We start from the raw sequence: 12762 nt of genomic DNA on the forward strand, positions 1-12762 counted from the left end.
AAAAATCAAAACAATAAGAAAACAAGAAAACAAGAAAAAAATCAAAACAATAAGAAAACAAGAAAACAAGAAAAAAATAAAAAAAATAAGAAATCAAGAAAACAAGAAAAAAAAATAAGAAAACAAGAAAACAGGAAAACATCAAAACAAAAAGAAAACATAAAAACAAGAAAAAATCAAAACAATAAGAAAACAAGAAAACAAGAAAAAAATAAAAACAATAAGAAAACAAGAAAACAAGAAAAAAATCAAAACAATAAGAAAACAAGAAAACAAGAAAAAAATAAACAAGACAGGCGGTATGCGGGTAACCACTTCAGGCGCCCACACACACACTCGCCTTTAAGGAAAATAAGCAGAATAAAACGAATCATTTCTTACCTTCAAAACTTTCTTCCATTTCTTGCTGCGACTTTCCTCCTCCTCCTCCTCCTCTTCCCCCTCCTCCTCCTCCTCCTCCTTACTCTGTCCATTCGCAATCCTCTTCTCTCCCTCTTCCAATTTTCTTTTCTTTCCTTCGTACTTGTTCTTCATTTCTCGCCTTCCTTTTTTCTCATTGTTATCTTCCTCTTCTTCTTTATCATCTCTGTGTTTTCCTCCCTTCTTTCCTTCATTTCCTCCCATTTCTTTTCGTTATTCCTCTTCTCTCCATCCCAGTTTTTTTTATTTTTTCCTCTTCTTCTCTTGTTTTCTCTTCCCTTCCATTTCCAGGCGTTGTTCTTCTCTCCAGTTCAGTTCTCTTTTCTCTTCTTCTCTTACATTCCTCCTCTCTTCATCTGATAATAGTTCCCCTCTTTCGTTTTCTCTTCCTTTCTTCTTTCCCTCCAATTCTTTACATTGTTCATTCTCTCTCCATCCCAGCTCTTCTTTTCCCTTCTCTGTACAACCAACCTCTCCCTCTCTGTTCCTCTCCTTGGTCTTCATTCCACACAATACCAGGTAGGAGCAGGACATCAGGGCGCGGAGACAGAGGGAGGCGGGCTGCAGGCAATATCCGGGGGGCTTTGTGCTGGCCGACGCCCCTCTCCTCAAGACGCCCTCGACCCCACCGCCTCGATTTCCGCCACCGAACCTTCGCGTCGAACAGATAATGACCGCGACAGGGACAGCGAAGGTGAGAGGCCGAAGGGGAACAGAACCGAGTGCAGACGATGTAGGGTCACACTCTTTAACATTTCGGTTCAATAACCCACTTATTTGGGTTTCTGGGGTGTTTTGAGTCTTTCCGTGGGTAGTTGTATGGCCCCGGTGGTAGTTTGATCCTTCTTCTGTACCATGCACCGAAAAAAAACACTCATAAGACCCCAGAACGAGAGGAGAGTGGACTGGAAAACACTCTTAGAGGAATAGAATGAGAGAATTACAGGAATAAAGAAGAAAGGGATAGGCTATAGTAATTCAGTTGTGCTTAAAAACATAAACGAAAAATAAAACCTTGGCAACGTTAGGAAGAAGAAAGCAGCAAATAAAAGATAATGCTAGACGGAAAGATGAATAAAGAGACAAAAAAAATAATGTACATACGAAATAAAGATAAGATTAATTGATAAGATAAGAAAACTCTTCGCTTGTGAATATTCTTATAACCCACGAAAATAACTTAGACATCACGGAAAAGGGAACAAAAAAATAACATGAGTACAAAACAAAAGAAAATAATAAAGAAAGACAGAAAGAAAAATAAGAAACAAAAGAAGGAAACATTTGGGTGCAGAACAGGAAACGCGACGAGAGAGAGAGAGAGAGAGAGAGAGAGAGAGAGAGAGAGAGAGAGAGAGAGAGAGAGAGAGAGAGAGAGAGAGAGAGAGAGGAGGAAGAAGGGAAGGGAAGAAGGACAAAAAACTTTTAAAAGGAAAAAATAAACAGACTTAAGAGGAAGAGAGAAAAAAACAGAGAGAGAGAGAGAGAGAGAGAGAGAGACGGGAATGACACACGAGTACAGATTTACACACACACACACACACACACACACACACACACACATAAAATTATCCATAACACGCCTGGAAGCCCGCCAAAGCCCTTCCACTGGGACCGAGCAACGCGGTGGTGGTGGTGGTGGTTGTATGGTGTTGAATGTGATGTCTTTGTTATTGTTGCGATTGTTGATGTTGTTGTTCTTGTTGTTGTTTTGTTTGAATAGTTAGTAACAGTAGTAGTAGTAGTAGTAGTAGTAGTAGTAGGAGGAGGAGGAGGAGGAGGAGGAGGAGGAGGAGGAGGAGGAGAAGAAGGAGGAGGAGGAGGAGGAAGAGGAGGAATAGGACGAGAAGTAGAAGGAGAACAAGGAGGAAGAGGAGGAGGAAAAGGGGGAGGCGGTAGAAGTAGTTGATATTGCTGTTATTACTATTGTTGTTGTTGTTGTTGTTGTCATTGTCATAGAAAACGAATCAGCACCACTACATGTATTATTCCTGTCGACCAGTCGGTTTGTTTGTTGGCCCTGACTGCGCGCACGCAATGACGACTGGACCCAACAAAATTATTTCCCTGTCTGAATGTTTGAATGGCAGTCGAAATTTGTCTGCATTATTATTGTGAATGGATAAATAAACTCAGAAAACAAGAATGAATGGGGATTGTCAGGAGGAAATATAGGAGAGAAAGGAGGAGGAGGAGGAGGACAACGACAAGGAGGAGGTGGAAGAGGAGGACACAAGGACAAGGAGGAGGAAGAGGAAGAGGAGGACACAAGGACGAGAAAGAAGAATAGCCAACCTAGTCACGCCCCTAGAGCTCAACACACACACACACACACACACACACACACACACACACGAGAGAGAGAGAGATAGAGAGAGAGAGAGAAGCAGCAGGCAGGTGGCGGCTAGCACAAAACACATACCCTTGTCCTCTCTCTCCCTCTCTCTCTCTCTCTCCCTCGCTTACCGTGTCCTCATGTCCAATTTTGCCGCGCCTTTGTCAGTGTTTTAATGCTTCAGCCTCTCATTTAGTGGCACAAAGCGGCCATCCAGGTGTCAAAATGGAAGCTGCGTTTGCCGTGTGGAGAAAGCTTTGGGTGTCGAGGTGGAAGGCAAACAGCGGCTCATTGGGTGCTGATGGGACGCTGGGATGGGATGGGATGGGATGGACTTGCCTGGCTGCATGGTTGGTCGAGGCGCTGCGTTTGGATAATCCGTGTTCGAATCCCATTTTTGATCGGCGCGGGATTTGAGGCTGACAGGGTTTTCGTGTTGGATAATTGGGCGCTGATGGGATGGGATGGGATAGGACGAACTGGCTGGCTGGCTGGTTGCGTGTTCGAATCCCATTTTTCGTTCGGCGCGGGATTTGAGGCTGACAGGGTTTTGGTGTTGGATAATTGGGTGCTGATGGGATGGGATGGGATAGCACAAACTGGCTGGCTGGCTGGTTGGTCGAAGCGCGCGTTTGAATGATCCCTGCTCGAGTCCCATTTTTCGTTCGGCGCGGCATTTGAAGCTGACAGGATTTTCGTGTTGGATTATTTCTTCCGCAATTTGTTCCAGTGTTTTGGTAATTAATTGCGGCCGTCAACTGAGGAGCGTTTTCTGACGTGTGTTGGCCGGGTTTTTGCCGCGGGCTTTCGCTGTTTTATACACTCATCAGGCACGCCACGGACGCTGAAATCCCGTGACGTTCGCTCATAATTGATTTTCACGACGAGCATTAATTGAAATACAAGATTCGTTTTATACTGCCCTCAACATTTCATACATGCTGGTAATACAAAAAATAGCGTACAGTTCATCAGGTACGACGGTTTCGCTTACCAAGAAATACCAAACTGTTTACCTGATATATGAAGAGTGAAAAGTGAGGGAATAATCTTAACAACTGAGAGTAGAGCTTCATTTTTAGATACAGGCAACAAATACACGATTGAAACACGTAGACGCTCCCCTTCACACCAGGAAGCATTCTCTGACATTCTCTTTCACTGATTCAAGAGCGATGGTGATTATACTCCATTCATTCTCCTTGTAATCATTGAATCAAAAGAAGGAACCAGTCACCTTCCACGAATACGAGAATAAAGCTGTCTCACTACATCCATAAACCAAGCAACCCCATCCGAAGCCCTCAAGTTGTTTCCAGAAGCACGCAGAACCAGAATGACCTCAATACCCACTACTCCAGCATGACACACCAAGAGGGCCTCAGCTACCCTTACAACAACCAAACCAAGCAACCCCATCCAAAGCCCTCAAGTTGTTTCCAGAACCACGCAAGAGCAGAAAGACCTCAATATCCTCTACTCCAGCATGACACACCAAGAGGGCCTCAGCTACCCTCACAAGAACCTAACCAAGCAACCCCATCCAAAGCCCTCAAGTTGTTTCCAGAACCACGCAGAACCAGAATGACCTCAATACCCACTACTCCAGCATGACACACCAAGAGGGCCTCAGCTATCCTCCCAACAACCTAACCAAGATAACAAGCAATACGTACCAAACAACCCCTTTCGAGAGCCTTCAAGTATACCAGTATCACGCAACGAAGACCCCAGTGTCGACTTCAGCCTTCATTATAACACCCAGAAGGCCTCAGTTACCCATACAATAACCTACACCAAGACAGGAGTAAGTACCAGGCGACCCCGTTCAACGTCTTCAAGTATCTATCAATAACAAGTAAACTGGAAGACCTCAATACGCACTCACACAAGGATACAAACCAATATAAAGAGACTACAAGAGACCAGACAGCTTATACCCATGGTTGCTCCTGAAGATGGGCTAATCACTGAGTTCCTTTCCCAGCTATATATGCATCTAACCTCCATATAAACACATCTGACTTCCTTTACGACTGTTTCTCTTGAACATCCAGAAGGCCCCAGCTACCCACCTTGAAGCCCTTGAGCTGTTCCACGGTGCAGGGCAGGAGGGCATCGCGTCCCATTGTCACCGTGATGTTGGGGACGTCCTCAATGAACCGCGGCAGCTCATCCTTGTCCTCGCTCACTACTGCGGGAGGAGAGAGGGACAGAGTGAGGGACGGCGAGGCTGGAAGTGAGGCTGAAAAAGGGCGATAGTTTGTACTGGTGTGGGAAGGAGAAAAAAAACAAAAGAAAAAGAGAAAAACGATAGGACAGTGAGAGAGAGTAGAAGTAGAAGAGGAGGAGAAGGAACGGTGTGAAGATACGAAATGGAGAAAGGATTAAGAGGAGAAAAGAAACAGCGAAGAAAAGTGGAAAAGAGAGGAGAGAAGGAGGAGGAAAAAGGAAGAGTGAAGTACTGGAAAGGAGGAAGAGAGGAAAAGAGCAGAGTAGATAAGTGAAAAGAGGAGAAAGAAACAGCGAAGAAAAGTAAAGAGAAAGAGGAGAGGGAGGAGGAAGAAGTAAATGTGAAGGAGAGAAGACGAGGAAAAGAAGAAAAGAGGAACAGGAAAGAAGGAAAGGAGACTGATAGAGAAAAAAAAAGAGGAAAGAAGAGGAAAGAGGATAACTGAGAGTGTGTGTGTGTGAGTGAGAGAGGGGAAAAAAGGAACAGAGAGAGAGAGAGAGAGAGAGAGAGAGAGAGAGAGAGAGAGAGAGAGAGAGAGAGAGAGAGAGAGAGAGAGAGAGAGAGAGAGAGAGAGAGAGAGAGAGAGAGAGGGGATGACCTGCGGTAAATTAAAGCGAGGGCAAAGAAGTGACTGGCAAGGGAGCGAGACATTGATTGAAAGAAAGTGTGTGTGTGTGTGTGTGTGTGTGAGAGAGAGAGAGAGAGAGAGAGAGAGAGAGAGAGAGAGAGAGAGAGAGAGAGAGAGAGAGAGAGAGAGAGAGAGAGAGAGAGAGAGAGTTACTGGTTGAAAGAGGAATAAGAAAGACAAGGAAAGGGAAGTGAGATAGAAGAGATAAGGGCCAGAGAGAGAGAGAGAGAGAGAGAGAGAGAGAGAGAGAGAGAGAGAGAGAGAGAGAGAGAGAGAGAGAGAGAAACACACGCACACACGCACACGAATGATAAAAAAAGAAAAACAATAACCAAAATAAAACCAAAAAAAAGCACTGCCCTTCACCTTTAATCAACCGACCTGAAAAATAATAACAAAAAAAAAACAAAAGATATTAAAACACCAAAAAATATCATAAAACAATAAATCAAAACCACTATAGTCAAGCAAGCAAGAAAAACAAAAAGAAAAAAGAAAAAGAAGAACAAGAACAAGAAGAAGAAGAAGAAGAAGAAGAAGAAGAAGAAGAAGAAGACGAAGAAGAAGAAGATGAAGAAAAAGAAAAAAGAAGAAAAAGAAGACGAAGAAGAAGAAAAAGAAGTAGAAGAAGAAGAAGAAGAAGAAGAAGAAGAAGAAGAAGAAGAAGAAGAAGAAAACGAAGAAGAAGAAAAAGACGAAGAAAAAGACGAAAATGAAGAAAAAGAAAAAAGAAGAAAAAGAAGACGAAGAAGAAGAAAAAGAAGTAGAAGAAGAAGAAGAAGAAGAAGAAAACGAAGAAGAAGAAGAAGAAGACCAAGAAGAAAAAGAAGAAGAAGAATGAGAAGAAGAAGACCCCCCCCCCCTCCCCAAACGCCCCCAACCCTTCTCCACCCCCACCCATCCACACAAACTCCACTATTTACTACCATACACCAATACTTCTCCATCACCACACACACACACACACACACACGCACGATGAGAAAGAGAGAGGGTAGGGAGAGGGTGGAGGAAGGAAGAGGGGGGGGTAAGGGGAGGGAGAAGGGACCACGATAAGAGTGAATATATTGACCGTACGTAATTTCTCCGCCCAACGCTGGAAGGAAGAAGAATCAGCTGATGCGTGTAAACTGCAATTCAGGCGCCGATCACTCACACGCACGAGGGGAAGAAGAAAGAGAAGGAAGAACAGCCGAAGACTCAATGGCTGCGGTATCCTCCGACCCTTCCACTCCTCTAACCAACTATTTACAGACGCCAAAAAGGAGATCAATCTGGTTCTGATAAGTCGTATTTTAGGTTCACGGTACAGAGGAAGGATCAGACTACCACCAGAGTCATACAACTACATAGAGAAATGCCCACAAATCCTACGAAAGCCTTGTCAAATATATGTTCTTGAGAGTCAAAATGTTTAAGAAAAAACCTATGTAGCTGGCTGGCGTCCAATACACAAGGGCGTAGGAGTATGCGGAGGAGGGAGAGAGAGAGGGAGAGAGGGAGAAGGAGGGAAGAGAGTGTTTGCAAATGAGGTCGTGTGTAGCTGACCGGTAAATGATGAGTCACGTGACCGTATTATTATTATTATTATTATTATTATTATTATTATTATTATTATTATTATTATTATTATTATTATTATTATTCGAAATCGTGTTATCTCTCTCTCTCTCTCTCTCTCTCTCTCTCTCTCTCTTACTCACTAGGCAAAAATGATAGAATGAAGAGAGAGAGAGAGAAAAGGGAAGAACGAAAGAGAGAAACAAATAAACAAAAAAATGAAAGAAAGAAAGAAAGAAAGAAAGAAAGAAAGAAAGAAGGCAAGAAAGAGTTACTAGTCAAAAGAGGAATAAGAAAGACAAGGAAACGGGAAAGATAAGAGAGAAAAGAGATAAAAGCCAGAGAGAGAGAGAGAGAGAGAGAGAGAGAGAGAGAGAGAGAAGGGGGGTCAGGGAGAGAGAGGGGGGAGGGTCTGGCAATGTTCCAAATCCTGTGCACGTTGTTGTATTGTTGGTCTGGGTGAGCGGATGAAACGCTTTATACCGAGGCCACGTTGAATCAGTCACATTTATAATCCGCCCTAATTTACGTCTCTCTCTCTCTCTCTCTCTCTCTCTCTCTCTCTCTCTCTCTCTCACACGTCTCCTTCACCTCTTCTTCTCTTCCTCTCTTCCCTTCACCAGATCTTCCCTCTCCTCTCCATCACATATCTTCTTCCCCTTCCTTTCTTCCTTCTTCTTCAGAGTTAAATGATAGATAAATAGAGGGAGAGATAGATGTAGATAGATAGAAAGAGGATGAAAAGTTAGATATAGGAAATACCAAGTTATGGATTGACTAATAGATAGATAGATAGACAGACAGATAACATACAGAGGCTTACATACATACCCATAACACAAACAGAAATACATAAAGGCTGAGAAACAAACAAACAAACACAGACACTGATTGAGAGAGAGAGAGAGAGAGAGAGAGAGAGAGAGAGAGAGAGAGAGAGAGAGAGAGAGGTTACGATCGTGTTAAATGCTACATTGAGTTTGCAGCGGCCGTGTGCGCTTTTCCCTTTGTACGGAAAAGAAAGAGTACACACACACACACACACTCATAGACTTTCGGGCGAGTTTGTCTTTTTTTTCCTATTTCTTTCCTTTATCAGCATCCAAAACTTCAATGAGACAGACATACAGAAAAACAGACAGATAAACAAACAGACAAACTGACGGACGGACAGGAAAAAGCAAGGAAGGAAAACAATATAGACACAGACAGACAGACACAGAAGCACCAACAGATATCACAATAGCGCAAAGAAATAATGGTAACAGAAATAATAGTAATAAGTGGACTAATATTTTTGCATTAGGCACTCCTGCAAAGATAAACACATATGAAGGAAGAAAACCGAAGCGTTCTCTACCGAAGCCAACCCACTCACCGAACTGGCACAGAGGGCGAAATCGGCAACATTTGGCTCTTAGAGTAGCCGAGAGATGGCGCTAAAGTTCTCTCGCTCTCTCGCTACTGGGAACTGAGAAGGGCTGAGAGCTGAGTGTCGGGCATTAATGAAACTTTTACACAGGCGGCGTCATCTATACCTTAGTTATCCCCTCGAGGCAAATGGAAAATGGGAATGGGGGAAGTATGGGAAACAAAGACGTATGGAAAAGCGGGAAATCAAAAGGCATTACTGCACGAGACTTCACTTCCTTGACGTCAGTTCTCCATATGCACTCCCACCCATAACCCTTGAGAAAATAAACCTCTTTCCACATCCTCCTTTAGTATATATCACCAACCTAGTCAGAAGCCACCAACTCAGACTGCAAGTGGCTGACGGATGCTGGGAAAGGTTAAGGGTCGTTTTAAAAGACATTTCGCCGCCAAAGAACACATATTTGACAAGGCTTTCGTAGGAGTTGTGGGCCTTTCCAGGGGTAGTTGTATGACCCTGGTGGTAGTATGACCCTTCTTCTGTACCCTGAGCCTAAAACAAACACTCATTAGAAACTGATTGATCCCCTCTTTGACCTTTAGAAATAGCTGATGTAAGAACCGAAAGTGTCTCGTAATACCAGCCTTTAAATCATTTTGGTGGATGCTGGGAAAAGTTGGGTCATGTTGGGGGATGCTGGGAAAGGTTGGATCATGTTGGTGGATGCTGGGAAAGGTTGGATCATGTTGGGGGATGTTGGAACACGTTGAATCATACTGCTGTTGCTGGTGGTGCTGATGGTAGTGGTGGTGGTGGTAGTGGTGGTGGTGGTGGTGGTGATAGTGGTGGTGATTATGACAAAGTTGCGTGAGGTATCGGTGGAATTTGTTTTTGTTGTTGTTTTTGTACAGGTGATGGAGAGAGAGAGAGAGAGAGAGAGAGAGAGAGAGAGAGAGAGAGAGAGAGAGAGAGAGAGAGAGAGAGAGAGAGAGAGAGAGAGAGAGAGAAAGGAGAGGAGAGGAAGAAAAATGAGACAGGAGGAGGAAGAAATGGAGTGAGACGGGAAGGGAGGGAAAGAAAGACGGATGGAAAAGAGAGGTGGAAAGGGAAAGAGAATAAATGGAAGGGGATAAAAGAAAAGAATAGATGAGAAAAGGAAAAAGGTTAAAAAAGATGAATGAAAGAAACGAAAGATCATGAAGGAAATATGTACTAGAAAAACGAGAAGAGAAAAAGAAATGAGAGAAGAGAAGAGAAAAAAGAAGAGATGAAGCTTGGAGAAGAAAGCAAAGATAGAAAGGAAGGAAGGAATTAGAAAGAAAGCAAGAGATAAAGAAAAGTGGGATAAGAAGTAGGGAATGGACAAAAGGAGTAAAAAAGGAAAACAGTGAAATGAAAGAAAAAGGAGAAGAGAAGAGGAACTGAAATAAAGGAAGAAAAATATAACAGGAGAGAAAAGAATGCAAACAAAAGTAGAGGGAAAGGAAGAAATATATTAAAGAAGGTGAAAGAAAGAGCAAAACAACGAATAAATAAATAAAAAGCAAAAACAGTAAGAGACAAAAAGGAGACATATAGAGAAAGATAATTAGAGAAGGAAAGGAAATTAAGAAGAAAAAAAATAAAAAAACAGATAGGACGAGAGATAAATGCAGAGAGAGAGAGAGAGAGAGAGAGAGAGAGAGAGAGAGAGAGAGAGAGAGAGAGAGAGAGAGAGAGAGAGAGAGAATCTAGTAAAGGTGAGAGTCAGAGTGATGCTCCCAACAATCTCATCATTAAAGCTGTCTCTAACATAAACACAGAGGGGAGGAGGGGAAGGGAGGGAGAGAGAGAAAGAGAGAGAGAGTGAGAGAGGGAGAGAGAGAGAGGGAGAGAAGGATGAACGTGACAGGAAAGAGGTTTAGTTGCAGGGACAGATTGAGAGAGAGAGAGAGAGAGAGAGAGAGAGAGAGAGAGAGAGAGAGAGAGAGAGAGAGAGAGAGAGAGAGAAAATGAAAGGGTAAATACTAATATGAGTACTCTTATTACTGTTTTAATTAACGATAATGATAAACCACGCTAATTCTCTCTCTCTCTCTCTCTCTCTCTCTCTCTCTCTCTTTCACACACACACACACACACACACACTGGCGGTGGCTGAGTGGTCACGTGAGGACGCGGTGATCCCAATGGCCCGGGTTCAAATCCCACCGCTAGCAACCGACAATTTTTCAACCATCGCCGAGCGGCAGAAGATTACCACATGCTGTCTGGATATTCAGTCAACCCTAAACTTCAGCGATTTCGGTCAAGAGGAGAACCGGGAGGGTAGCATGGGCCAAGCAAGAGCCATACATCACGGCAGCAAATATAAATAAAATTCGACCTCTTCACTAACGGGCTGGGGCCAACCACAAGGCAGTACGGTAGAAGCAGCAAATCAACACACATACACACATATATAGATAATACATAGATAGATGGATAGATGGATAAATAGAAAAATAGATAGATAGTAAGATTTATAGATAAAATGATAAATGAATACACAGACAACGTAAGGCAACCCCACCCCCCATCCTCTCACCCCAAACCTTCCCCCTCTTACAAAAAATATCATAACCTATCCCTGCGTAAGTGTTTGTTTTTTGCTCCCCCATCCCGGACATAAAGGCTCCCACTCCTCCGCGCCTCAGCCGTCCACCACCAGCCAGCGACGCAGCGAATGAAAAACCTCCCAAATAAACTCTGGAATACATAATAAGCAAAGCGAGAGCCGGGATTAGAAACGTCAGCCGGGGAAAGAGATTGTCGAGAGTGGTGGCGTTATTGTTGTTGTTGTTGTTGATGGTAGGGGTGGGGTGGGGTTGTAGTGGTGGTGGTGGTGGTGGTAGTAGTAGTAGTAGTAGTAGTAGTAGTAGTAGTATGTGGAACGATTTAAAGTTAGAGGTATGAGAAGAGGGATAAAGAGGAGGAGGAGGAGGAGGAGGAGGAGGAGGAGGAGGAGGAGGAGGAGGAGGAGGAGGAGGAGGAATACATAGGAATACATAGGAAGAACAGACACCAGAAGACCTATCGGTCTATGACGAGGGTGTCTGTTTACTACCGCTACTACTAGTAATCTACGTGTGGTAGGACGGGACAGAATAGATGAAGGCTCCTCCCCACCCACCTCTCCCTCCGGCAACGGGCCGGCAGGAAATAGTTAGAAGAGAACACCATGTACCTTTAAGGAAGAAAGGGACATGGAAATTTTACAGTAAAGAGAGAAATAAGAGGAAATTACTACCCTTAACTTACATTACTGGTAACCTAAGCTGTGGGGGAAAATGACTTCATTACATAAGAACATAAGAACATAGAAATACAGGGAGACTGGAAGAGGCCGAGTGGCCTACACAGGGCAGCCCCAGAATCCCCCCTAATACTCACGATGGGTGAGGTGTAGTTTCAGGGGCACAGGTGGAGGCATGATCCTCGTTTTACCGGCGGTACTAGGCACGGCACCAATAACCTGTCACCTTACTGCACCCACACCTCACTCCACCTGTCATGCGGACATTAACTGTTGCTTTACTCTATTGTTGACTTTCGCTACTTGCAATCTAGGTTGTGGGGGAGAATTATATGAATATAGGTTGAGGTCTTGCTATAATCTGTCTGAAAACGGAGGGGGGTAGTGATATTGGAAGAGGAAAATTAAAATAAGTAGAAGAGGAGGAGAAGAAGAAGACGAAGGAGGAATAGAAGGAGGAGGAGGAGGAGGAGGAGGAGGAAAAGGAGGAGTCAGAAAAAATATGATAGGAAAAGAGAGAAATAAAAGGACAAAAAAATGAAGAATAAAAGAATATATAAGTGGATGAAGGCGTGTTGTTTAGTACGAGAGAGAGAGAGAGAGAGAGAGAGAGAGAGAGAGAGAGAGAGAGAGAGAGAGAGAGAGAGAGAGAGAGAGAGAGAGAGAGAGAGAGAGAGAGAGAGAGAGAGAGAGAGAGAGAGAGAGAAGGGGGGAGGGGGTTGACAGCCAGAGTCGCCGCTGCTGAATGTGCGAGTAACAGCGAGGGCGTGAAAATTTTACATGGCCGGAGCTAACTTTTGCTCTTAACTCTCTCTCTCTCTCTCTCTCTGTCTCTCTCTCTCTCTCTCTCTCTCTCTCTCTCTCTCTGGCTGTTGTGCTCTCTGGGTCTCTGTCTCTGTCTCGGTCTCGGTCTCTCTCTCTCTCTGTGTGTGTGTGT

General features: G+C 43.8%; 1 protein-coding gene across 1 annotated transcript in view; it reads right to left on the minus strand.

Moving 5' to 3' along the window:
* Positions 1–12762, minus strand: part of LOC126987746 (lachesin-like) — a 124290-nt gene that overhangs the window by 24512 nt on the left and 87016 nt on the right. The window contains exon 4 of the mRNA XM_050845036.1: positions 4831–4949. Within this exon, the coding sequence (XP_050700993.1) occupies positions 4831–4949 (119 nt within the window). The remainder of the gene's footprint in view (positions 1–4830; positions 4950–12762) is intronic.

Source organism: Eriocheir sinensis, chromosome 66 (assembly GCF_024679095.1).
Source record: "Eriocheir sinensis breed Jianghai 21 chromosome 66, ASM2467909v1, whole genome shotgun sequence".
In the NCBI taxonomy this organism is placed as follows: Eukaryota; Metazoa; Arthropoda; class Malacostraca; order Decapoda; family Varunidae; genus Eriocheir; species Eriocheir sinensis.